The 27022-nt window shown below is 43.5% G+C and overlaps 1 protein-coding gene across 1 annotated transcript in view; it reads left to right on the top strand.

Moving 5' to 3' along the window:
- MFHAS1 (multifunctional ROCO family signaling regulator 1) overlaps positions 1-23413 on the top strand; it is a 54229-nt gene extending 30816 nt beyond the window's left edge. The window contains exons 2-4 of the mRNA XM_082204596.1: positions 12698-12980; positions 14798-15203; positions 20286-23413. Coding sequence (XP_082060722.1) covers positions 12698-12828 — 131 coding nt within the window. The 3' untranslated portion in view covers positions 12829-12980; positions 14798-15203; positions 20286-23413. The remainder of the gene's footprint in view (positions 1-12697; positions 12981-14797; positions 15204-20285) is intronic.
- Positions 23414-27022: the final 3609 nt, after the last annotated feature.

The following is a 27022-nucleotide window of genomic DNA, read 5'->3' as shown; positions in this document are numbered from 1 at the left end:
TGATGGGCACCAGGTTAAGGTTGGCTGTTATAGGAAGTGCATGTGAGATGGTAAATAATTTTGAAAAACACTCCTGCCCTTCATAATGTCTCTCTTCCCGGCCTCCCTAAGAATGCATCATCCATGTGTATTGCAAAATACTGCTTCATTCATCTGTATAGAAAATGATTTATGAGCTGCCCTTTGTTCTGAAATCACAGGCTGGCATTTGGGTTTGTAGGGGGGTTGGGCAATGACTTGCTGGTTTTCCAAGGTGGATTTTGGATCCAGCATCCCCCATCTGCAGTCTGAAGCAGTTGTTGTTGTTGTTGTTTAGTCGTTTAGTCGTGTCCGACTCTTCGGCACTCCTGTCTTCCACTGCCTCCCGCAGTTTGGTCAAATTCATGTTAGTAGCTTCGAGAGCACTGTCCAACCATCTTGTCCTCTGTCATCTGAAGCAGTACAGTGGTACCTGGGTTAAGTACTTAAGTCGTTCCGGAGGTCCGTTCTTAACCTGAAACTGTTCTTAACCTGAAGCACCACTTTAGCTAATGGGGCCTCCTTCTGCTGCCGCCGCACGATTTCTGTTCTCATCCTGAAGCAAAGTTCTTAACCTGAGGTACTATTTCTGGGTTAGCGGAGTCTGTAACCTGAAGCGTATGTAACCTGAAGTGTATGTAACCCGAGGTAACACTGTACTGCCTCATAAAAGTTGTGTAGCATGGTTGTGCTGCAGGTTAGATTGTGTCTCGTGTTATGAAAGGGTAGTTGGAGGAGAAAGTTGATCTGCCATTCATATTCAGGGCTGCTGCTTCCGTTACCTTTAAAGACATGGGTGTGGTCATGCAAGTCCTCCTTTATGTCTGGAGAACTCATGAAAATGTCATCTGGGGCCTGCAATGCCAGTGTCACTCTCCGAGATAATGAGCTTTAGAACAATTTCTGGAGTCTTGGTGAGCACAGATCTTGTCTCTTGGTAACTGTGTGGCGTAGTCAAGGATCCAGTGCTAATCATCACCTTGGTGATGGTTTTCACCTTGGACAACAGAGGTTGAAAGATTAGGAAGCAGAATTCAATCCCTACTGTAGTTGTGTCCTCCTTGATTGAACCGCGGTGACGTCCAAGAGAAGAGAGGGAGACTTTGGAATGAATTCCTGATTTAGTTTGTGGATAAGAGCCCCAGGTGTGATGAATCTGTCTCCCTCTTCTCCCCCACCCCACTGTTGGATAAAAGCAGCAATGCAAAAGCCAGCAGCAGGTGGCTGGAATGCAAAACAGGATGTTGTTGTCTGGAACTGTACTGGTGGGAAAAAGGGGCAGTCCATTCTCTGTACTGAGCACCGGATGTTAGCTCAGAGTGTCATCTGACCTGTACTGGAAGTACAGGGGTGGAGTTGTGACTCTACTGCTGGAGTCTGGAGAGTGCAGTCACGTTTCTCTGTACTGCTGAATGACAGGAATAAAAGACATGTAAATAGACTCCTGTCTGTCTCTTTTCCCCTCCCTGGGGGAAGCAGGGAGGAGGGAGGATGGTGTGTTCTTCTCACGAGAGGAGGATCGCCGATTTATGGCCTTGCCTGTATCCTGCCGGTAGACGCAGATTGGAAGGTCAACAAGTATCTCAGTCGGTTGCCCGGGGGAGGCCAGTTACCTCTGACTGAGAGCTGAGATACTGACAGCCACCCCTTTCCCAGCACTGAACATCCCCTCTGTTCTTTTTCTTTTTAATATATTTTTGTTAAGTTTTCCATATTTCATTACATTACATTTCAGTATGAAAAATTTCAGTATAAAAAAAATCAAAAAATTCATAACTTAAAGCATTACTTAAATAAAGCATCGACCTCCTTCCCTCCCTCTAACAGACTTCCATATCACTTAACCAATTTCTTCACATTCCTATATTCACTTTTTTACCTTATATCAATCTTTTAGCAATCACCTTCTTATAAGTAAATCAGCTCCTTAATTTCCCATTACTAAACATTTCAACTTAAACCTACAAACGTTTTCAATTTTCTTTCATATAAAGTATAAATTTGCCCCAGTGCTTTTGAAACAATGAACATCCCCTCTGTTCAATGCCCCTAACATCCCCTGCCACACCCCTGTTCTCAGGTCACCTATAGTCTTGTCTAAGATGCAGAAATCCTTTAAAGGCTGGAAGTTCTTAGTACTACTTCAAGGAAAGCAAAATTAGCTCTTATGAAAGGGGGCATAAAATGTCCTCTTTTTCCAAGGACATCAAATGATAAAAACAATTTTTAAATAGCTTCAAAATGGACTCTTCTGTTTACACTGCCTTTTTATGTGAGTGCTCGTTAGATAGATGTTTTACTCAGCGGCGTAGCGTGAGTTGTCAGCACCCGGGGCAACGCAAGTAATTTGCGCCCCCCGCTGCCGCCCAAACGACGCCGCTTGCCCGGAGGAGGAGGGGGGCAGAGAGGCGAGGAAAATGCAACAGCCCAGCAGCTGCAGCAGCACCGGCGGAGGCGGGGCTGTGAGGAGGGGCTGCCTGGCGCGTCCTCCGCGGCGAGCGCTGAGAGCCGCTGCCTGCCGGGCACCTTCAGCCCGGACGCGCGCACAGCTCGTCGGTTCCGCGAGACATGCGGCTCCGCTACAGCCTGCGCCCGAGGCTCTTCGGCGACTCCGGAGGCAGCGAGCGCGCCCCCCCAAAATGTTGCGCCCGGTGCGGCCGGCACCCCTGGCACCCCCCACGCTACGCCACTGGTTTTACTGGTTGCATACAGGCAAGCAGCAGTGGTCAAAGTGGTGTGTTTGGCTGTGAGCAACCCATCCTTGATTTCTCTTAGAACCTATTTTCTCCCTGTGAGGTCCAGTGGGTCCTTCCACTTTTATTTTGCTTGGTCTCAGAATCCTCTCCCTCTCTCGTATTGTGCCCTTCCAGTTCATCTTCAGTGATAACATTACAGCTGGTGAGGCAGTATGAAAGCGACTTTGGTCATAAGTGATGAATGTCTGACGATAACTTGCCATGACTTGCTGAAACTGGAAGGGGCAGCTGTGCCCCTGGACACAAACAGGTTCCCTGACACATTGATTTAGTTTCCAGATGTTACTTGTTTCAGTGATGCTGTAGCTAGAGATAGCAAAGACAATCTGTGAGATTTGGTGGGGAGGAAGAGCTGCCTGTTTTCCTACAGTTCCTTTCAATGTTTTGCTCTACGCTGTACCAATCACATCTTTAGGCAGAGTGAGGAGGGACCTGCTGCAGACAGATATTTTGGGGTACCCTTTAAATGCCAACAAAACATTTATTTAGATTTTATTTTTTTACCACTGTGGCAAAATGGTGGTTTGGAATTTCTGCCCTGGGTGCCAGAATGCTTTCTTGTTGCTCCGTCCAGTGCAGCAAAAATTCCTTCTGGCCCGTGCATTCTCTGTAATTTACATATATATGTGTTAATTAAGGCAAGGCGGAAAGCTGACTTCTGAATAAATTACACCAAGTATGCATGCTTTTAGTATGTTGTTGTTTAGTCGTTTAGTTGTGTCCGCCTCTTCGTGACTCCATGGACCAGAGCACGCCAGGCACTCCCATCTTCTACTGCCTCCCGCAGTTTGGTCAAACTCATGCTGGTAGCTTCGAGAACACTGTCCAACCATCTCGTCCTCTGTCGTCCCCTTCTCCTTGTGCCCTCCATCTTTCCCAACATCAGGGTCTTTTCCAGGGAGTCTTCTCTTCTCATGAGGTGGCCAAAGTATTGGAGCCTCAGCTTCAGGATCTGTCCTTCCAGTGAGCACTCAGGGCTGATTTCCTTAAGAATGGAGAGGTTTGATCTTCTTGCAGTCCATGGGACCCTCAAGAGTCTCCTCCAGCACCATAATTCAAAAGCATCAATTCTTTGGCGATCAGCCTTCTTAACTTATGCAAAATGGTAAAAGTTGTAGAATAATTCTTCTGCTGCTAGACATGAGGATGAGTAAGCAGTTTTGCAGGAGCACTGAAGCCCCTGTTGCCCAAACTCACTTGAAATTTTCATCAGCTGTAGTCTGGTTTCACCTGGAGGCATATCTGTGCAGCCATAAAAGATAACTTTCAAAACAAATGAAAAGCGAGATGCTCAGAGAGATGAGTTCTACTGGACCCTAGACTGTGTTCTTGAATGGGCCCGTAAAGATTCCTGAAATGATAATTGCTTTAACTACATACTCTTCATCTGTAGCTTTGGGAACTTAAATTTGTGGAAACAAGGTGCATCTGAGGATTGAAAAGGGTGAGGCCAAGACTACAGAGGTCCTAAGGCAGGAAGAGGAGACCTAAACCTGGGACTGCAGATAGAGTAGGAGGAGAGAAGAAACAGGAGCATTTTTTGTCTGCATTTCGGTAACGTTGGACAGCCTTTTGAGTCAAGATGGCAGCCCAGTCTGTTCCAGATGTCACTGATTTGGACAGTGGAACCGGCCCTGATCGCCTCGGTTTGACCCACCTGTCTGACACTGAGCAGTAATTGATCATACACCGAGGTAATATTCATGATGTAAAACAATATACCCCCTACCCCTGGCTTTCATCTGTCAGCGCAATTCCTTCAAACTGCATGGGGAGGTCAGCACCATCTTGAACTAATAAAAATAAAAATAAATTATTATTTCTACCCTGCCCATCTGACTGGGTTTCTTGCCCCAGACACTCTGGGCAGCTTCCAGCATCTAAAAACATATATTTAAATAGGTGCACAATTATTAATAGCTTATGATCTTAGTAAAATTATTAACTGTTATTATGGTCGTTAATGAGCACCTTTTGCTTTGGGCACCTCTGAAGCAGGTTTTTTTTTAAATTTTGGTTCGCTTTTTGGGCCAGGGGAGAGTGCAGGAGGTAGAGGAGAGAAAACGTCTCATTGCACTTGTGGAGTTCCTGTTGTATAAGTGGGTGGATAATATAATTGCATCTCTATCCTCTTTGCATTAATTTTATATTCCCCATAATTCATTTCTATCTTGTTTTCCAATCTCTGTATGGACATTCTTGCAGGACAGAAGCAGCTCAGCTGAAGAGTCTGATGACCTTGCTCAGTCATCAGCAATAAGTGCTTTCTAAATCAGTTACATAATACATTATCAACATTGGCAAAATTGCGTGGCCTGGCAATTACCTTAAGTCCAGCCTAGAGCTTTTCAAACAGCATTTTCCCTTGGGATAAGGCATTTTCGCATGCTGGGTTAAGTGGGTACAAGCAGTACGGTTTGAGGCAGCCTGATTGCCCTGCCTCTGTTTACTAGTTGTAAAATGTAATAATTTTGCAGTGCAATGTGTGTGTGGTGGAGAGGACGGTCATAGTGGACTGTGTGCTTATGTGTGTAAGTCTAGATCTAGATCAAGGGAAGTAATAGTGCCACTGTATTCTGCTCTGGTCAGACCTCATCTGGAGTACTGTGTCCAGTTCTGGGCACCACAGTTCAAGAAGGACATTGACAAACTGGAACATGTCCAGAGGAGGGCAACCAAAATGGTCAAAGGCCTGGAAACGATGCCTTATGAGGAACGGCTAAGGGAGCTGGGCATGTTTAGCCTGGAGAAGAGGAGGTTAAGGGGTGATATGATAGCCATGTTCAAATATATAAAAGGATGTCATACAGAGGAGGGAGAAAGGTTGTTTTCTGCTGCTCCGGAGAAGTGGACACGGAGCAATGGATCCAAACTACAAGAAAGAAGATTCCACCTAAACATTAGGAAGAACTTCCTGACAGTAAGAGCTGCTCGACAGTGGAATTTGCTGCCAAGGAGTGTGGTGGAGTCTCCTACTTTGGAGGTCTTTAAGCAGAGGCTTGACAAACATATGTCAGGAGTGCTCTGATGGTGTTTCCTGCTTGGCAGGGGATTGGACTCGATGGCCCTTTTGGTCTCTTCCAACTCTATGATTCTATGATTCTAAGTTATAATTCCTGTACAGACACTCTTCTGCTGTATTATATATAACCAGCAACAGGCCCTTTCCATTCCATATTCTGAATCTCCACAAGTTAGTTGAAACAGCCCTCAGTATTGGCTGCAGCCATGCACTTCAGACACTCATTTTCTCAGTGCTCCATATAATGTGGTTGGCCTTAGTGCAGATATTCTGACCCACACCCAGAAAAGTTGATAGGGACTGAAATGTCTTTTAATATCATTGAGAAAGTACTGTGTCTGCGATGCTACAGAAGCCCTGTTTGTGGCAATGGATTTGCAATGAGCTCATTCACGCTGGTAAGACAGGTATTGAATATGGATGTACGAACTGGCTCAGTCACTGAAGTGGCTCACCTGTTTTGTTTGTTTATAACTGGGTTTCCCAAGCTTTTGAGTTCATGGACCCCTTGATGAGTTGATAAAGTCATCCTTTACCCAGAATCTTAGGAATGCAAATGGAATAAAGTCAAGGAATATCAGTATATACCGTATTTCCCCGTGTATAAGACGCCCCCTATTTTGGGGACTCCAAATTAAGAAAATGGGAGGAAATTGCCCCATGTATAAGACGTCCCCCTTTTCTTAACATAATTTTTAAAGAACAAAACCTAGTCTTATACTCAGAAAAATACGGTAATCAACATTTACTAATCTCCAGTTGACATCACTAGGAATCATAAAATGTTAAAAAAGTGAGATAGGATAATAAAAAGTAAAAGTGAACCTGTGTAAACAATTTTTAGCGGCAAAGCAGAATGGTCTGATGCGGTTGTTTTGTGGAATCATCTTATGAAATACAGAGGTTCCTCGTTGAGAAGGAACTCTGTACATGCCCGAGGTTCATAATCTCTAATTAATTTTTTTGCAGTATACCTCGTAAACTTCTTTTCCACCCCTCAGCCTTTGTCAGCCCCAGATCTTTAATCATCCCCTGCACAGTCCCATCAACCCCAGGGGATCAGTATTGACCGCTTTTAGGAAACCCTGACTTACTGTAATACTTCTTTCTGTCCCCTCCTTTCTTACAAGAGGCACAGCAGTTTAAAAGTTCAATATAATTCCACATGCAAAAATAAAAGCAGTAAAACAATTTGGCATCCCAGTGTTGAAAGAGCAAAAATAAAATTTCAGTCTGTACCTCTGGGTTCTTGGGGTGTTTTTGTGGGTGGGTTAGAAGGAGGCTATTTCTTGGCAATATAAGAGTTCCTTCACTTTCTGTATTATCTCTCATTTTTATGAAACGGCTTGCCGTCAGGAGCTGGGGTTTCCAATTGTGTGTGACATGCCTCAGAAAGAATGTACTATCCAAACAAAGACGGGTTGCGAAAGGTCTAGTCGATGAAAAAAGCTGGAGGGATTTGTGTGTGGTGTGTGTGTGTGTGTGTGTGTGTGTGTGTGTGTGTGCTACCTTCTCTCTTTCCTGCCCTGTCCCCCTGCTTTCCCTTAATGCAATGAGAGGAAAAAGGAGCCAAGAGTTCCTTCTGGCAATGTGACCTTTCTTGACTTTGATCTGCAGAACATTTCTAATTCCTCTTGGACTCCACTGGGGCTTAATTCAGCAGAACAGGAAAATTGTTATTCCCCCCCCCCCTTAAAGGATGAGTTTATATAATGCTTGGCACTGATTACTCGGGCATGTGGTAGGCTTGATAATGTGATTGGGGGAATGGTCCACAGAGAAACAAATAAGGGTGCTGCGTGTACTCAGAAATGTAATCATTGTGGTCGTCATCCCAGACGCCACTGCTGCTGCGGCTGTTATTAAACTCGTCTTAAATTGTATGTGGCGTCCGCCACCAGACCATATCATCATCCTCAGCATAGAGGTCACTGACATCTCCGGATTCCCAGTTGAGAGGAGTGGCAGTATGAAAATCAAATAAGCAAACAAACTCTGGCCAAGGTGCCAAGTGTACTTTTCAGAATTGCAAGGGAAATAGAAGAAAAAATAATGCAAAAACATGGCAGCAGGAGAAGAATCTGCACCCGTGTTCTCTTCATACCACAGATTATATGTAACACTAATAGGTATAAACTATTAGGCTTGGGCTTGCCGATCGGAAGGTTGGCGGTTCAAATCCCCGCGACAGGGTGAGCTCCCCTTGCTCAGTCTCTGCTCCTGCCAACCTAGCAGTTTGAAAGCGTGTCAAAGTGCAAGTAGATAAATAGATACCGCTCTGGTGGGAATGTAAACAGCGTTTCCGTGCACTGCTCTGGTTTCGCCAGAAGCGGTTTAGTCATGCTGGGAAAACTGTCTGCTGACAAATGTCGGCTCCCTTGGCCAGTAACGTGAGATGAGCGCCACAACCCCAGAGTCGTTTGCAACTGGACTTAACTGTCAGGGGTCATTTATTAGGCATAATATAAAGGTAGGCGGGGTTATGAGTATTCCGTGCTGCAAATATAAAAATCCTGCAAATTAGAAATGGATTTCTGTGGTCTGTGCGAATTGGGAGTGGGAAAGCTATACCCCTCCAAATGTTGAGCTGCAACTCCCATCAGCCTCAGCCAGCATGAGGCAACATCTGGAGTGCCACAGGTTCCCAGTATAAATGATGCAGATTGGGCAGATTCACACTATTGATTTTGCTTAATTTATTATGCATTTTAAAACTTGTTTGCGGAAATGAATCAATATATTATTCTGCTTCTGCAAGTAGGGATGAGGGTGAGTCTACTACATTAACTATGGAAAATCTTGCTCAGAGAAACGGAGGATAATCACAAACCACCATCACTCTTTCATAAGACCATTTGTTATTCTCCAAGCTGTTAGTGGAAGAGATTATCAGAGACTTGGGAGGGTGGGCTGGTAAATTAAATTCCACTTTTGGGAGGGGAGACGTACCTTTTGACAAAGTGGCCAGGGGGTGGGGCAGCCATCTCCCCCCCCCCAAAAAAAAAATGCAATATCCTCACCTACCATTGTTCCTATTGTCCCACATTTTTGAAAGAAAGGCAGCCAGGCTTCTGAGTACAGCCAATCAGCGACTTGAAGCTGCAGTTTATTTTTCTTTTAATTAAGAGGGAGAGAGAGCTCAGAGGGCCCTTGATCATCTTGTCAAAACACAAGCCTTGCCCCACCCAAAGTGATGTGACCTTCCCAACCCTGAGATTAATATGACCTTTGGAAAGGTTGTGTGTGTGCATGCGTGCGCAATCACAGAATTGTAGAGTTGGAAGAGGGACCACTTTCAAGCATATCTTTACATCTGCAAGGCCTGGGAATTTGGGGTGTTGTTGCTGAGTGTCGCGAGAAGCCAAGTTGTGCACCCAACGCCATTTTTTGTGCTTCCCCCTTTGCATTCCTGTGGGATCTTACCATCACACACACACACACACACACACACACACACACACACACACAGCCCTGAACTCAGGCAACGTAGAGACTTCCGTGATTTTTAAAATTTCTGTTGGCTTGTCGCTTCTCTGGGCTTCTTTGCAAGGCCAGCTTATGTCAGTAACATGAGCAAGAAAAAAAGAGAGGCTGCAAATGCAGAAGAGGGAGAGCAAGCCAGAGCTCCCCAGTAGGAAAGACAGATTATAAATTCCAGTGGTGACTGCTGCATGTGGGGAAAGTTGTGGCCACATACCATGTTAATATCTATGACTTGCCACAACTGTCCCCACCCGCTTCAAGTTTTCTTTTGAGCCTTGGTCTCAACTAGGGCCAGAGCCTTTTCAGTACTGGCCCCAACTTGGTGGAACGCTCTGTCACAAGAGACTAGGGCCCTGCAGGACATGACATCTTTCCGCAGGGCCTGCAAGACAGAGCTGTTCCACCTGGCCTTTGGTTTGGACTCAGTCTGACCCTTATGTTTCCCTCCCCTTATGGTTTTGATCTATGGGCTACATTTAAAATGAGGCTGCATTTTAAATTGTATTTTTAACCTGTATTTTAAACTGCCCCCCCATTATGTTTTTATTGTAATTTTACTGGTGTTAGCCGCCCTGAGCCCGGCTCTGGCCGGGGAAGGTGGGGTATAAATAATTTATTTTTATTATTATTATTATTATTATTATTATTATTATTATTATGTGTAACATCCTCCTTTAGGATTTCATGTGCTTGCCATTTTAAGGACAAATGCTCCTCATCGAACTCTTTACTCTCGCCTATTCATGGGGACTCCAAAGTGCAGGCTGTGTCTACAACCTGTTAACGTTCATATTGCCTTGGATAAGCATGTCCGTTTTATGAGGTGGGGTGGGGTGGGGGAATTATTCAGAAGTGGCGAAATGCAATAACAAACCCTACATAAAGCTAGTTATTGCTTCATGAAACAAAATGTCACAGTAGTCTCAACAAATTAGTAATTAACTCCTGGAGGGAAAATTAGGTGGAAGGATTTTCCATCCTTTGAAATCTTTAAATTGCTGTTTGTGTTCTTCAATTTAAAAAAAAAAAAGTTTCCACAGCCTGGAAGTTGTGGGGCTGGATGCAGGAATTGCTGAGGATGTTGTTCTGGCCTGTTTAGCACAGGACATCAGATGAAATTGTGTGAACGGCAACTTCCATCCTTTAAACTAAAGAATCTTCAAACTCTGAATATTGCTGTCTTTATTGTTTTCTTTCCTAGGGGAATAAGGGAGGAGGATTTCCCCCCCCTTCTTGTAACAGTGCTATTTAATGCTATTGTGTCCCACCCTTGCTCTAACAAACACAACACAGTGTACATGGCATGTTCTCCCCCCCACCCAACATCCCACTCCTCACTTACACCCATGGCACTCTGTGATGTAAGTTAGTCAGAGAGACATTGACTGACCCCAAAAACATCAAGTGAGATTCATGGTCAAAGCTGGGATTTGAACTTGAGTCTCCCCCACTTGACGTCTGACACATTAATTTGTATTCCCTTCTCCCTTCATTGTATTCACCAATACGGTACTTCAGGTTGTAAGCTCATTAGGTCATAGAATCATGTTGTTGTTGTTTAGTCGTGTCCGACTCTTCGTGACCCCATGGACCAGAGCACACCAGGCACTCCTGTCTTCCACTGCCTCCCGCAGTTTGGTCAGACTCATGTTTGTAGCTTCGAGAACACTGTCCAACCATCTCGTCCTCTGTCGTCCCCTTCTCCTTGTGCCCTCCATCTTTCCCAACATCCGGGTCTTTTCCAGGGAGTCTTCTCTTCTCATGAGGTGGCCAAAGTATTGGAGCCTCAGCTTCAGGATCTGTCCTTCCAGTGAGCACTCAGGGCTGATTTCCTTCAGAACGGAGAGGTTTTATCTTCTTGCAGTCCATGGGACTCTCAAGAGTCTCCTCCAGCACCATAATTCAAAAGCATCAATTCTTTGGCGATCAGCCTTCTTTATGGTCCAGCTCTCACTTCCATAGAACCGTAGAATTGGAAGAGAGCACAAGGGTCATCTTGTCCAACCCTCTGCAATGCAGGAAACGTTTGCCCAACATGGGATTCAAACCCATAACTCTGAGCTATTGGGTCATAATCCCCCTTTTTCTTTGCTGGCGTTATTTTATAAAGTGCCATGTACACTTGGAAGCATTGTACACATACTGTATTCTGATGTTATTGTTAGCTGATCTAAATGTTGACTCATTATCAGCTAATAAGACTAATTGGCTACTGTATTTTTTATATAACATTATTTGAAATACATTTGTAAGATTTGAAGAGTTGTTGTGTTAATTCTCTCCTCTTCCTGTGCCCTCTGGAGCAGATTTTGAGGGTGTACAGGTAACAACAGTGTTGGATGCAACCCAAAGAAACTAAAGAGACTCCAGAGGAGAACTGATACAACAAAAGATTTGGAATGCATTAATGAGAGCCTACAGTTATTGGGGGTATTTAGATCAAGACCTTGGATTATTAAATATCTAAAGGAGGGAAATGTCAGCATCTGGATACCAGGCCTACCTGGGAAAACCTCCTCATCAACAGTCACCTCTCTGTCTGCATTTGCTCACCTATCCTGTTACCATAGACTCTCTCATTTATTTTCCCCTCTTGTTATCTTCCCACACCGTTGAAAGCTGCTCAACAGCTCCTTAGAAACAGGCAACTGCCTTTTTTTTTATTTACTCTGTGTTTGCACTGAAGAAACAATAATTTGAGAAGGTGAAATGGTTGCAAGCCATTAGCACAGAAAGGTCTGGGCTGAAAATAGATAATTTCCTAGGGGAAATTACAAATGTCTGATCCCTAGAAGAATTTAGGAAAAGTGCTTGCATCCAAAGGCATGTGCAATTGCAGAGGGTCTCTGGAGGGCCTCTCTCCCTTTCCACGGCCCTCTTCCGAGGCCGTTGAGAAGGAAGACTGAATTCAGTGCACCCCTGCACTGGAACATACCTAGGCAGGGGTTTAAAGTGTGACTGTGTGTCTGGCTCTTAGCAATTCTGCTCATGGCAGGTATAGTTTAATTCATTTATTAAAGCCTTCATTGAGTCAGAGCCCATCTACCCCTAAATCCTAATGGCAATCTCTCTTTTTCTCTTTCTTTCATTAGACTCTGGGAGTGCATGCATTAAATGTTCAGATTCTAGATAAAGATCTCTAGAGTCCGTCTGTCTGGTGGTGCAGGTGATTGGAGAGGGAAAGCGATGACAGCTGCTTGCTTTTGTCTTGCTTATAATCCTTCTGACGTTCAGTTTGTCAATACGATAATTGTGTCGGCTGACATTTTTGCATTACGCTACGTCTCTTCAAGCAGTTAGTGATCTCTTGAGTTGTGTTTTCCTTATCCACGCTTGGAAACTTACCCTTCTTGTGACTCAAGACCTGAAGCAAGATGTGTCGTGGCTGTCTTAACACCCTCTACCTTGTTTTCCGCAGGAGAATTGCTGAGTCAGCCCAGGCCAGAGGGAGTGACTGAGATCATCTGTCCGAAGAACGGTAACGAGCGAGTGAATGTGGCTCTGGTTTACCCCCCTACGCCGACAGTGATCAGCCCTTGTTCCAAGTAACTTCTGGAAGACACCTGCCTTTGCCCCCATATAAGGACACACCAAACACCCCTTAATCGAACAAGCCCTTCCTAAGCATTTTTGGAAATGTACAGCCCAGAGATGTTTCTGATTACTGGTGGGACCTGGACAACACAGTTTGGGAAATAAAGGTACAGCTATGTTGTTTTCCTTTAGTGAATGGGAAGGTATTTGCAGTGTTGGGTTTTTAGGCTAGATTGCTACAGCAAAGCTGAATTTTGGTGGAGGGTGAGTATTTTACGAGGGTTCCTTGTTTTGCTTATTTATTTATGTTGCAGAATGTACACCTTAAAAGCTTCCGTTTGTCTGTGTTTTTGAAATCCACTTGCAACTCCTGTTCTGGGCAAACATCAACCACGGCAGAAAAAAAGCCTCACTAAGGAGCATCTCGCAGTTAGCGGCACATGGTTTATTTTTGCATGAGAACCAGCGCCCACACTGCTCTGCTGACATGTGCATGAAAGAACTATGTCAGTAATACACAGAGCAGACGAGTAGCGTCCAGTTTAGATTAGATTGGGATTAAGCAAGTTGCAGTTCTGCGAACGGTTTCGAAATATCTTCCAAAGCAAACGTAGGTTTGTTTGCTTCAACTGCTCATTTATAATAAATGTTTGTTCATTCCCATAACGTACCAGGACTTATTAAGCTATTAAAGCCATTATTAAATAAATTATGAAGCCATTGTTAAGTAAATAATAAGTTTGGTCATTGCCTAACACAGAGCTGTCTCTAGGTGATTTACATTCAGTTTTAACTGTCAATAAGTCCAAAGATCCTACTAGTGTCCTGTGTTTTCGATGCACCAAGCCACAAGATCCTCCTAATAAAATTATCTATGAATTTAAAAAATAATGTTGCAACTTGATGGTTGATCATTATTCAAATTGCAACATTATGGAATGGCTTTGTGCACATTTAGATTTTAATAAGCTTAAGTAAGGTTGGGTTTTAATAAAATCAACCAATACATTGTCCTGTTATTCTTCAGACAACCTCCGCTGAGATTCACGGTAGATTTGCCTGTCAAATACATTTTGACACTAGCAACCTCGTACCTGGAATTGCTCAGAAATTTTAAGAAAGCAAAAAATCAGTGCAGTTTTGAAAGGTCCAGCCCACAATCTTTATTCAAAATGGTGTCCAATTATATCCAAACAGGCAGAAGCATACTCCTTGAGCTCAGAAACCACGATGCAAAATTTGGTTGGCAGTATCTAAAGGCATGTCCAGATGCATAGCAAACAAACAGCTTTCCTAAATACTTTCCTAAAAACCTTCTTGTATGACCAGGCCTCTGTCCCTTAACTGTCTGTGGTCTTCTAGAAGTGGGCGGGATGTTTTTAATGTATTTCTCTTTCCTCTCGTTTTTTTAATGAATCTATGTAGGGTCTGGGACGCGGGTGGCACTGTGGGTTAAACCACAGAGCCTAGGACTTGCCGATCAGAAGGTCGGCGGTTCAAATCCCCGCGACGGGGTGAGCTCCTGTTGCTCGGTCCCTGCTCCTGCCAACCTAGCAGTTCGAAAGCACGTCAAGTGCAAGTAGATAAATAGGTACTGCTCCGGCAGGAAGGTAAACGGCATTTCCGTGCGCTGCTCTGGTTCGCCAGAAGCGGCTTAGTCATGCTGGCCACATGACCCAGAAGCTGTACTCCGGCTCCCTCGGCCAGTAAAGCGAGATGAGCCCCGCAACCCCAGAGTCGGTCACGACTGGACCTAATGGTCAGGGCTCCCTTTACCCTTTACCTTTATGTAGGGTCTATTATCTGTCTGTCTGGTTGTAAGTCACTTTGGGTTGCCCCGGGCTAGATAAAGCAACAAAGAAAGTATTAGATGAAGATGATAGACATGTACAGATGCAGGATAAGTATATTATGGTACAGAGAAGGTGGATCCTTAGCGCCACGAACCTTGAGACTTTATGTTTTGTCTTCTTCAAACACGCAGATTAACGGGAGCAGGTGTGCTGAAAGGCTATGCGCTGGGGTGGACACAAATCTGTAGCCTGCCTGAATTGATCCTTACATCGGCTGGGGTTGGAGTGGTGTGTTTCCAAGAACTTTGTCCAGAGGCTTATTGAAGCAAGAAACACAGCAAAGCATGCTCATCCTGTGCTGCTCTTGGAACTTTTATACACGACAGTCTGAAAACTCTGGGTGGTTTTAATTGCTTCGTAAGCACGGAAACAAGAGCATTGTTGACTGACGGCGATGCGCTGGGATTGAGAACTCTGTGGACCTGTATTGTGCACTTGTTTGGACCCATTGGTGAATGTAAGATTGTTCTCGGTGTGGTCACTGTTCAGCTGCAGCTGAAAGATATATCTGCTGAAAAGGCACTGTTGGTAACTCGGGTAAGTTTTGACTTTGTCATTGTGTTCCTCAGGGCTTACTCTGGGTTTGCAAGGGCAAGGCACCTCCAGTTGGCCTTTTCTGCAGGGAAGAGACCTGCCATTCTTGCAATGACAGTATCCTTAGTTTCTCTACTGATCTCTTGATTGCCATTAAAGCAATATGAAAGATGGCTTAAGCAGTGGTGGTGTAGCGTGGGTTGCCAGTGCCCGGGGCCACACAGAGTGGGTGGGGGAGGGAGGGAAGCGGACAGAGTATGCATGCACATTCAACTGCCTAACAGCGCCACCCAGGAGATTACAACCACAGAGATAAGAAAAGAAGAGTCATTCCCGTTGTCTGGAAAGGTCACTTCCTGGTTCACACGGAGAAGCTGTTTTCAACAGAGCCCAGCAATGGAAGCACACAGCTGTATGGAGCTAGCACAGGGTGTTGAAATTTTGCACCCCTAACAATTTTGCGCCTGGGACAACTGTCCCTCTGCCCCCCCTCCCACTATGCCACTGGGTTTAAGGGTTGCACTTCATTTCCAGGGCAAGTTTACATACAACATAGAAAGAACACTTGTTTATTTGTGTGTGTGAGCTCTTGGAGATAATAATTGCAGGTAGAAATTGTCATGTTACCATTGTCAACTCTAAAAGTACTTTTCAGTGGAAATAGTCCATTCATGATTTTAACTAAAGAGTCATATAAGAGTCCAGGTGATAATACGTGGATGTGTGAACAAGGCGGAGATAAAATATTCTGTCGGATAATGATTGGGGTCCAAAGTTACCACAGTTTAACTGGCTCTGGCTTTTCAGTTAATTTTTCTCTCTAGCAATGTTAGTGATTGCTTTCTTTGGTTTGCTCACAAGCTCTTGGTATTTCCTTGAGGAATACCTTTGCTGGTCATAACATTTATTCCTTGGCAAATTCTACAGTTAGGGATAACATTGATTATTGTAGTAACTCTTTAAGTAGCAGCAGAACAAAAAATCTGTTCCCAAATTAATCTTTCTTAGCTAAATTAAACGATTGTCTTTTGTTTTGATACTGTCATGGCTTGCTGCTTATTACAAATATATTACTGGTTGAGGTAAAAGGGAGAAATGACATTTCATTCCATAAAACAGCTCAATTTGGGGCACAGTTTGATTAAAATTTTCTCCTTTTTATTTCAAAATGGACAGAAAACCAACATATTGTTGAATGCCACATCCTCCATCTCACAGATTCCAGCATTTTAGTTGTTTAAATGTCTGCCTTCTAATGACCAGCTGCTTAGGTCACCAATTTAATAATAATACTATGTACAAAGGTAGTGTACAAAAATTAAAAACAAAAGGCAAGCCCTGCCCACAAACTTACAATCTAGTACATTTAACTAATTTTGTATACTACTGAAACTTCACTAAGTGCTTTTTGAGATAATGAAGTAAAAAAAAAGTAGGATTAAAGAAGCAAAAGCTATTAAGTGTTGAAAAGAAAGAGCATCCGTATGACAGCAATGCCAAAAGCAAAATGACCTCTACACAGTTTTCCTAATAGGCGTCCCCATCCATTTAAAATGTGCCGCCCCTTTCGCTTAAAATTGCCACCTACTAATTAAAGCATTTGTTGATTAAGTGAGATGGATACAACTTTACAACCCTACCTATAATAATTCCTAATTATTATCTGAAAGTTAGACGCTGGCTTTATAACCAGTACAATTGAGGGCGGGGAAATGACTGCGGTGGAGAAAAATTCATTACTGTGTAATGAAATTGCTCACATGAAAGGAAAGGAAAAATGTCAGTAGTCTACTCAGCCTTTTTATTCTGCGCTTGTGTGCAGATACTTATCTGGCTAGTTTAGCTGCAAGCTTAGTTTGTCTTGTTAGCCTGGTATAGGTCTGGGTTCTGCTCAGGCTTGGGGATCAGAAACCTTTGTTGTCTGCAGACAGAAGTGGATCTCTTTTGTCCTCGAGAATAATTTCAATGTTTCGTATATCCTGGCTTCGTTTGTGGGGAGGGCGGTGGAGCTGGCAGGTGAGTTGGGGAGAAAATTCTCACTAATAAATGCTTGACATCAATTCACCGAAACACAACAAATGCAGATTTTCCTGCTTAGTTTTGCATGTTGAACAATAACCGTGCCCTTTCTCTAAGCATGTACTTGCACATACTGATGTGGTTCTCAACCATAACAATGGTAAAATTGCACCCTGCCCTTCTGCCTTTAAAAAGGTTCTACGGTAGATTAAAGTGCTAATAATAATAATAATAATAATAATAATAATAATAATAAATTTTATTTATATCCCGCCCTCCCCAGCAGAGCTGGGCTCAGGGCGGCTAACAACAATCAAATAAACAATCAAATAATAACACATTCTAAAAATATTTCATTATAAAAATTAGTTAAAATCAAATTGATGGCAACCGATTAAACAAAATTCTGTGCAGGTTGCCAGAGGAGGAGATATAAAATCACACGAGCGTAATCGGCTAAATCCAATCAAATATAAAACCAACACACTAATATCACATAGCAGCAAGAAGAAGAAGAAAGTAATATTTGTATATAAATTGCATCCCTCCCTCCTTCATAAATTATTTGGAACAGAAATACTTACCGTATTTTTTGTTCTATGAGACTCACTTTTTCCCTCCTAAAAAGTAAGGGGAAATGTGTGTGCGTCTTATGGAGCGAATGCAGGCTGCACAGCTATCCCAGAAGCCAGAACAGTGAGAGGGATTGCTGCTTCCACTGCGCAGCGATCCCTCTTGCTGTTCTGGCTTCTGAGATTCAGAATATATTTTTTCTTGTTTTCCTCCTCCAAAAACTAGATGCGTCTTGTGGTCTGGTGCGTCTTATAGAGTGAAAATTACGGTAAGTTGATTTCCTGAAGCAGAGGGAAATGGGTGACAGGAGAGCAGGGCTGGGGGATCTTTGGCCCACTAGATATTTGCTGAACTGCAACTCCCATTAGTTCCAGCAAGCATGGCAAATGGACGGGGAAGATGGGAGCTGTAGTTCAACAATACTTGGGAGCACCACAGGCTCGCCATATCTGCCGATACATGATGGTTGGGTGGTCATCTGTCATGTGTCATCTAGTTGAGATTCCTTCATTGCAGGGGGTTGGACTAAGTGACCCTCGGGACCCCTTCCAACTCTATGACCTGGTGAGCAGGAGTGGGGACCAATCTGTATCCCAGTTTGTGAGCTTCAGCTAGCCACACACTATATGCTTCATATTCAGGTATCTTCAACTGTATGAACAGCCTTTTCCCCTATTAAAAAACATGCTCCTGTCTTTGGTTTAATCTGAAGGGAACAATCTCTTCCTGCACAAATTATGTTTCCTTTCGGTTTGCTTTGGAGGCAAATTTGAAGGCTGGCTTCCATCTGCTTGCTGTCTTCAATGTGTTGGAGGCCGCAGGGAGGGAGGGAGTCGAGTAAATCTCAGCAAGGCAGAGTTATAACACCACAAAATCTGGATAAGAAGGTCTGGATCAGGGATCAGCTGGATATTGATTATAAGCTCCTAAAAGCCCCTTGAGCTTCTTTGGAGAAAGGAAAAGGCTTGCTATGGAATGTAGGCTAGATGCTGTGCAGACAAGAAGCGTTCTTCCTTCCTCCTGTTGGGTGGGTTCTGTTTGGCCGTCCTTTAGAGGCCTGGGGAGCAAACGATGACTTCTTCTCTTTTTGCTGCTTCGCTGAGAATAGTCTTTATTGGGCCCTCCGTCCGTTTTGTTCGGAACTTCCTTGAGTCAGCAGCTCAGCACTAACAAGACTGCTGAGCTATGTGGAAATCCAGGAAACATTGGTTACCAAGATAGCAGAAACTAGATATGCCAGTGGTTTACTAAAGGACTTGGTCATCCCAGACCTGGCAGAGAATTCATCGCTATCTACCAGCAGCAAGTGAGTTGCACTCCAGCTATTGATAACCAGCCACAAACAGGCGGAAGAGCATTACAGGGCTTATTTTAAAACTTAAGATGGTCAACCCTACGCACCCTTAGCTGAGACTGCAACTGGGATCTGTGAGCATTATCTGAGAATGCTAAAAACAAAAAAGTGGTTTTGGAGAGGTGTGTGTGTGTGTGTTTTGAATTGGTTTTACATCTCCTTAACACTGTTTTGTAGGAACTGTAATAGGAGTGTTTGCCTAAGTCTTCCTGGTAACTTCCCAAGTTTGTACAAATGGGGACATTAGCCTTGTCTGATGGATAGACCCCCTAATTTCTTTGAGAAGTACAGTGGTGCCCCGCAAGACGAATGCCTCGCAAGACGGAAAACTCGCTAGAGGAAAGAGTTTTCCGTTTTGGAGGTGCTTCGCAAAACGAATTTCCTATGGGCTTGCTTTGCAAGACGACAATGTCTTGCGAGTTCCTGCTGGTTTCCCCCCCCCCTTTTTCTAAGCCGCTTATCAGCTGATCCGATCAGCAGATAAGCCGCTAAAAGCCGCTAATAGCGCTAATCCGCTAATCCTTCAATGGACTTGCTTCGCAAGACGAAAAAACCGCTAGACGAAGAGAATCACAGAACGGATTCTTTTCGTCTTGCGAGGCACCACTGTATAATGTGAGAAGTTTTGCTCTTCAAAGGCAATGCTCTGCTTATGACAATCAGAGCCGTCTTTCCCATAGGGCTTAGTGGTGCGTTGCGCCAGGGCGCCGGCCTCTCAGGGGCACCCCAGCAAGTGGGGGAGCTGCGTGACTTTGCCGGGGACCTCCCCTTTCCCTGCACGCCTGCCAGCTGCGCCCCGCCAACCATAAGGCTGGCGGGCGTGCAGCTTCCTTCCCAAGCCTCTGCATGGATCGCTGTCCTCCCGAGGAGGCCTGGGAGAGGCGCAACTTCACTCCCAAGCCTCTGTGGGGATCACTCTCCCACAGAGGCATGGGAGAGCGTTGCGCGCCCCCCCCCCATTGCTGACAGTGCGCAGCTACGGCCACCCCAACACTATCTGTGGTAATTTGGGGGCTCTGAGTGGATATTTGCACCCCAGCGCCACATCTGCTAAAGACAGCCCTGAAGACAATTATGAATATGTGGAATGTTTATGACTTGCTTCTTGTATATAAACTTCCTCTTGTTCTTTCTTTTAGTTTCCCCATAGGAAGAAACTCATAATTCTGTGGCTGTAATGTGCTGTGGAAAAGGACGCAAAATCAAAACTGGAAAATACCTCTTCAGATGGATGCTTTCCCAGGGACTGAGCATATAACTTAACCCCAGAAGTGAAATGGTTTTTAAAGTAATATATTAAGTTGCAGATGAATGGTGGACTAAAGGATTCATCACTCGACCCTCAGCCTCAGGATCATTCTCTAGCGAAGAGCTGCTTGCCAACAGAGTAGGATGAAAAACTTCTCAGGGATTATGTTCAATGTGCAGTTTAAAAGCCGCAGCTGCCGTTGACGACAGCAGTATCGGGGGCACTCTGTTTCCAAGTCTGTCAAATGTGAAAGAAGATCACTGCTGAAGTTCACTGCTGTTCAGCAATTTGTTTGTGTGGTTTTTTTTAAGTGTTAATCTTTATTTTTCTAAGTTTTTAATTATCTATGCAGTTTAGAATTAATTTGACACTGGGTACCAAGGTCAGCATGGAGATTGTGCTAAATCAGTTGCTGGGTTCTGGATGTGATGTCAAAAGAATGCATGTAGGTTTCTATTGTTTAAACACCTGGTTTGTGCACATACACACACATCACGCACACACACAGATACACACACAAACACACAATCTTCAATTTCACTGCAGTTTCATGGTAAAATCCACCTAAATAAATCCACCTAAATAAACACTAGCACAGATTCTTCTGGGAATGCCTCTGCCTCCACGCAGCAGTTGAAGCCGTACTTGAAAGAAGCGAATGTGGTTCAGAGTTTTCTCCCTCTTTTGCGTGGAACATGTCAACGTGGTGGAGAAGGGGAAGACAGCTTTAGTTAAACTTTTTTTGTGGAGTATGCAGAGTGGACAGCCGTGAAGTAAGCCAGGAATCATTCATCCCTAAACAATGCCAAGAATAATTGACCAGGGGGGGAAATGGAATAATTGAATTGAGGTAGACATGATTGACAAGGAGCAAAGAGCAGCGTGGAGATGGACACACCTCAGTCCTCCAGCCACTTGGGAGCCAAGAGAAAGCAATTCAACTATTGGTGACAATGTGCCACAAAGATTGGGCTTTATTGCTAGACCCGGTTTACCTTCGGTGTATTGAAATTAAGCACTTGGAATACCAGCAGCTAAAATGCAGATCATGTTGCAACGAAGTTGACCACCTCAGTTCCAGAATTTTCTTTTCTCGACTATGGATCACGCTGGCTTTATTCATAATGTCCCTCATGCTGGGGTGGGGATTGGTTCAGTGTCCTACAAAACGTGGTTTGTTTTCAAAAGAATGTATTAGTCTGGGCCCCACTTTAAACATCGCCTGAGTTATGTATAGTTATGGCACTACACTTTAAGCCATTCTGATAATGGTAGCGCCTTCTGCCCATATGGTTAGAGCAGCATTTGTGCCACATTTGCTAGATTAGGAAACTTAATTACGACACCACCATCCAAACCTGCAACACAGTCTACCTTCAGCGCATCGATGGAAGATTTTGGTGTTACTGGAATGGTTCAGGAAAGCCACAGAGCAGAGGAAACCACACTTCTCGGACCTCAAGATTATTCCCTTGTTTGAAGAATGCAGCCAACAATCTGTAATATCCACTCTTACAAGTAAACATCACATTTTAAAAAATGTTGGGGCATTTTAACATGCAACTTGGAGGTGGATTTCCATGGGGAAATCATAAAAACAGCTGTTGAATTTTAAGTTTAGCTGAGGAAAAAATATACCTCATTTGAAAAGTGGTTGAAAAGGAGACATTAATCAACAAATGTGTCTGGTGTTACGAGTGAGCTTTTGAGTCCCAGTGGCTAATTTTTGTTGGTGTGTGTTGAAAGATGTCCCCCCCCCCCCCCCGCTTCAGAGTCACTCCATTCGACAACTGTTGTGTACAAGAAGGTTAACTGGGGGATTAGCTGCAGTTTTCTGTTGTATTTTGGGTCTTGTGGGCCATTTCAGGTCTAGTGTGAATTTAAGTGGAACATTCCCAGATCTTAATTACCTTAGCGCATCAGGGGCATGTGCTAAGAAGACGTTCCCAAGCAGATTTCGGTGCCACATCACCTAGTAAAATAGTTTGGGCTTCAGAAATGTATTGTTTATTTTTGCCTTAAGTAGGCTTGAGCAAAACTTGGTCATTCTGTGGGAAAGTGCCAAAACAGCAGTGCTGAACCAGGCTTCAGCACCACTGAATTTCTGGCAAATACTAGTTGAGTTTTCTAAGTGTACCTTCATTCTTCAGTGCAACTTTCTAGGTAGCTCTGACTTCTGTAAGGAGGAGCACAACTTGACATGAGTTTTCCCTCTCAAGGCCAAAATGAAGGGGTTTTTTTTGCACCTGTTAAAGTAGATCTTTGCCAGCAATGGGAGATTGACTCTTTCCTGATGTCAGCCTAAACATGGGTGGCGTTCAGTCATTCATGTTTTTCAGGCTATTTGCTAAAAATGCTCAGCAACATCGCACTGGAGCGGCTGAGGCGAAACACTTGCTGTGGTTGTCTGAGAACTTTTAAGAGCAAATATAATTTTTTAAAAAATCATTTTTTTGCTATGCAGGACATTTCAATACAGACACTGCAGCCAGACAAAGATATTTTGGCTGGCAGAGTGTCTTGACAAGATCCTGTTGTGGTAGTATCGGCGGAAGACTTCTGCCAGCTTTTCTGGGAAGAGGGCGAGGTTTTGCTCTGTGAGGCACAAAAAAAATCAATCAAGCTATTCCTCTTAAAACTGCTGGAGAATTGCCCTTGGAATCAGTCACGTTTTCTATTCCTAGGTTCCATGACAGGAAAAGCTGTTTCCTGGATATGCACCGCAGTGCTGCCAAAGAAAACGTGTGCTGTTTTTAATTCCTCAAAAGATTCTCTTCCCTTTGACCCATCTTTGATTCACTTCTGGAAGGCCAAAAAAAAAGGGGTGTTTGGTGTAACATGGGTGGTGATTGTTCAGCAAGGGGCATGGGGGGGGCGCGGCGGCTATACTTATAGCTTACCTGTTAATTCTCCATATTACAGCACAGACTTCTTTTTTTACAAGAAAAAAGAAAAAAAGAAGAAAAAATATTCTCACCAAGACGAAAACCTGAGAATAAAAGTAATATTACAACTTGAGTTTTCTCTGACTATTTATTGACAGAACTGTGATTTGTATTTTTGCCTGTGCAGGCCACAGATAAATAAGTTGAAGCAGGCTTCTTTTTCCCCACTTTCCAAATTTGCATTGCAAAATGTGAACAGCAGTACTTTTTATTTATTAAGGAAGGTTTACAGATGGCTTAATTGTAAAACTCTTAGGCAGTGTGCACAATAAAATTAGAATAAAACGACCAGTACCATAATACCTTTACTGGGGGATTAATTTAAAAGCCATAGTAGTAAGCAAGCTTTTGACTTCAAGCTGAACTCTTGTTTTGGCCGCACGTTAACCAAAAGAAATGATGGGCATGACGCAAAGTTGGCTGTTGGAATGCCTGAGGCATTGTGGAGACTTGCACTAGTTTAGGTTATACTCTGTGCAGAAAGATCACAGATTGCAGCACAAGTCCTGCCAGGGCAAAGAAGCAATGGCTGAAATTCCCTTTGAAAATACAAAAACCAGCAGTGATTCAGATGTCTCTCTAGGAAAACGCATATGGAAAATGTAATTTTGTAGGAAGCGGTCGCTACTGAACTTTATTTTTTTTTTTTTTTTTTATAATAATTTTTATTACATTTTTTACAGAAATAACAAAGAGATCAAAAAGTAAGAAGAAAAAAAAAAAAAAAAAAAGACCAGAAAAAAAGGAAAAAGAAAAACACAACCATTTCGATAACTCATTTCAAATTTCCATTGGACTTCCCCCATCCCTCGCAGAATGCATTTCTTAACAATAAGTTTATCAGCAAATTATATCCTTATTTCATATGTTTCTTTCAATTTTCAATTACAGTTTAAATTTAAATCTCTTGATCAATATATACTCTGAACAATATACCATAATATCATTTTTACCCATTTAAACCTTAATTCTTTCATAAATCTTGTCAAATTTCATAAATAATTAAGTTTTGTTACTGGGGCTAGATTCCCAATCACACGACATCTTATGTTTCATATAACTTATAATACTTTTGCAAATAGTTTTTAAATTTTTTCCAGTCCTCCTCCATTGCTTCTTCTCCCAAGTCTCGAATCCTTGCAGTCATCTCGGCTAATTCCATGTAGTTCATCAATTGCGTGTGCCAGTCCTCCAGTGTGGGCAAATCTTGGGTCTTCCAATGCTTAGCGATAAGAATTCTTGCTGCTGTTGTAGCGTACATAAAAAAAGTTCTATCCTTTTTAGACACCTTCTGGCCGACAATGCCCAGAAGGAAGGCCTCTGGTTTCTTGGGAAAGGTGTACTTAAACACCTTTTTTAACTCATTATAGATCATTTCCCAGAAGGCCTTCAGTCTTGGGCAGGTCGCTACTGAACTTTAAAGTAGATAGCTGCCCTTTAATTGCATTCTAGAGATCAAGGTTTCCCTTGTTGCCTACAGGAAGTGATGGGACAAATCCAGAACGGAAAAATTAATTTTGTGGAGGCAAACATCCACATTACAAAACGTGGTTTTCAAGAGACTTCCACCAGTAAATCTGAGGAGAATGACTCCACTGAATAATGAGAGACAGTTTAGATTTTCCTGAAGTTGGAGAAATGCCCTGCTACTACTGTTTTTGGCTTGCATAAATATGAATCCAAATCGCAGGGCTGTTGCATGCATCCCTTCCACGAGATTCCCAAATACCATCATATGCCCTCCAGATTTTTTGTGATCAGAGCCTTATGCAGACAACCCTGTCGGTTTGGACAGGAAAGATGGAATTAAATTCCCTACATTGCAGATCTTCTACAAACTGATGAAAAACATGACCCCAAGCAATACTAACATAAATTTTTAAAAGAAGCATCTAGTGGGAAAGCTATTACATTTACGGGTTATAAATTGATGGTGAGATAAAAAAAACAAGCAGGGTTTTTCTGCATTATACAGCAAAGTGTATAAAGTCGCTACACTCTTAACCTTTCTAAAACACAAGCTCTTTGTGTTTTATGAACTGGTTATACCTTTGCACCTCAAGAGGAAATCTCTGATTCCACACCAGCCAATAACTGCTAAAATCTCTTCAGCTATTTGAGGTCATTTTAGCAAATGACATTGGCAATCATGGTTGCCTTGGCAAAGTAAAAACCTGTTGCTAGAGAAACCAGACATGTCATTGTTCACCTGGTTTTATCACTTCGTAATCTAGACTCCTGTCCATCAACGGCATTTTTATCACTGCTTATATTTTTCTCTCTCACTGCTTAAGAGGTTACCAGCTAGAACTGATGTTTCAAGAGAACAGACAAATTCATGGATGGGAAGGCTAACAATGGTTACCAGCCATGATGCCTATGTTCTGCCTCCTCTGTTAAATGCTGTTGCACTCAGGTCCTGACTTGCCAGAGGCATTTGGCTGACTCCCTATAAGAACAGAGTGCTGTACAATATAGGCCCATTTGTTGTTGTTTAGTCGTGTCCGACTCTTCGTGACCCCATGGACCAGAGCACGCCAGGCACTCCTGTCTTCCACTGCCTCCTGCAGTTCGGTCAAACTCATGCTGGTAGCTTCGAGAACACTGTCCAACCATCTCTTCCTCTGTCGTCCCCTTCTCCTTGTGCCCTCCATCCTTCCCAACATCAGGGTCTTTTCCAGGGAGTCTTCTCTTCTCATAAGGTGGCCAAAGTATTGGAGTCTCAGCTTCAGGATCTGTCCTTCCAGTGAGCACTCAGGGCTGATTTCCTTCAGAATGGATCGGTTTGATCTTCTTGCAGTCCATGGGACTCTCAAGAGTCTCCTCCAGCACCATAATTTAAAAGCATCCATTCTTCAGCGATCAGCCTTCTTTATGGTCCAGCTCTCACTTCCATACATCACCTTGACCCAACTGCAAGGCTCTCTCCATGTTCTTATAAGAGTTCTGGGGCCCAATCAACAAATTTCTTGCTGAGCAGCAATTTCCCCTCCCCACAGCAAACCCACCCAGAAAAATTTCTGGCATTTTCCAGAAGGCCTGGAGGAACAGTTAAGACAGAGATGTTGCAGGCAGAGAACGACAGAGCCTGAGCCACAAACCAGGAATCAGTAAGTCCCCATTTCTTCCATGACCTCCCTAGGTGACTTTAGGCAAGCCATTTCCCCTCAGCCCAACCCCGCTTGCAAAAGCACACAGTCACTCGGCTTTTTGCTCAGATACTGGAAGGGAGTCAAGTTATGAGGCAGGTGGTGCTTTTCTCAAAAGGAAAATAATTGGATTGCTCCAGTAAGCTTGCACATTAAGCACTGAAATAATTCTGCTCCCGAAGGAAAGGAGCACAGGGCAGTGCATTTAAATACCCTGCTGGGAATGTTTTGAGGAGGTTCTTAATATGTTCTACAAGGAAAAGAAAACATGGGAAGACATGCACTCGCAGCATTTTTCTAACATTTCTGTCAGCCAAAACAGTTCTTGCCTTACTTTTTGCAGCAGGTATGCATATTCCAAGTTTGGCAGGACACTGGTGTTAAGTTGTGGGTGGACATATCAGACAACACAGCGATTCTTCAAGCAGCTCTTGTTTATTCTCAGGCCAGAACAGAACTGAACTGAAGGGTTCAGCCAGCCTGCTTATATAGAGCTCCACTAGAACGCAACAGTAACCATTTTCTGTAACTAG

The sequence above is a fragment of the Podarcis vaucheri genome, assembly GCF_965113315.1.
Source record: "Podarcis vaucheri genome assembly, chromosome: 17".
NCBI lineage: Eukaryota > Metazoa > Chordata > Lepidosauria > Squamata > Lacertidae > Podarcis > Podarcis vaucheri.
Note: the sequence above shows the minus strand (reverse complement) of the source record. Positions and strands in the feature narration are given on the sequence as shown.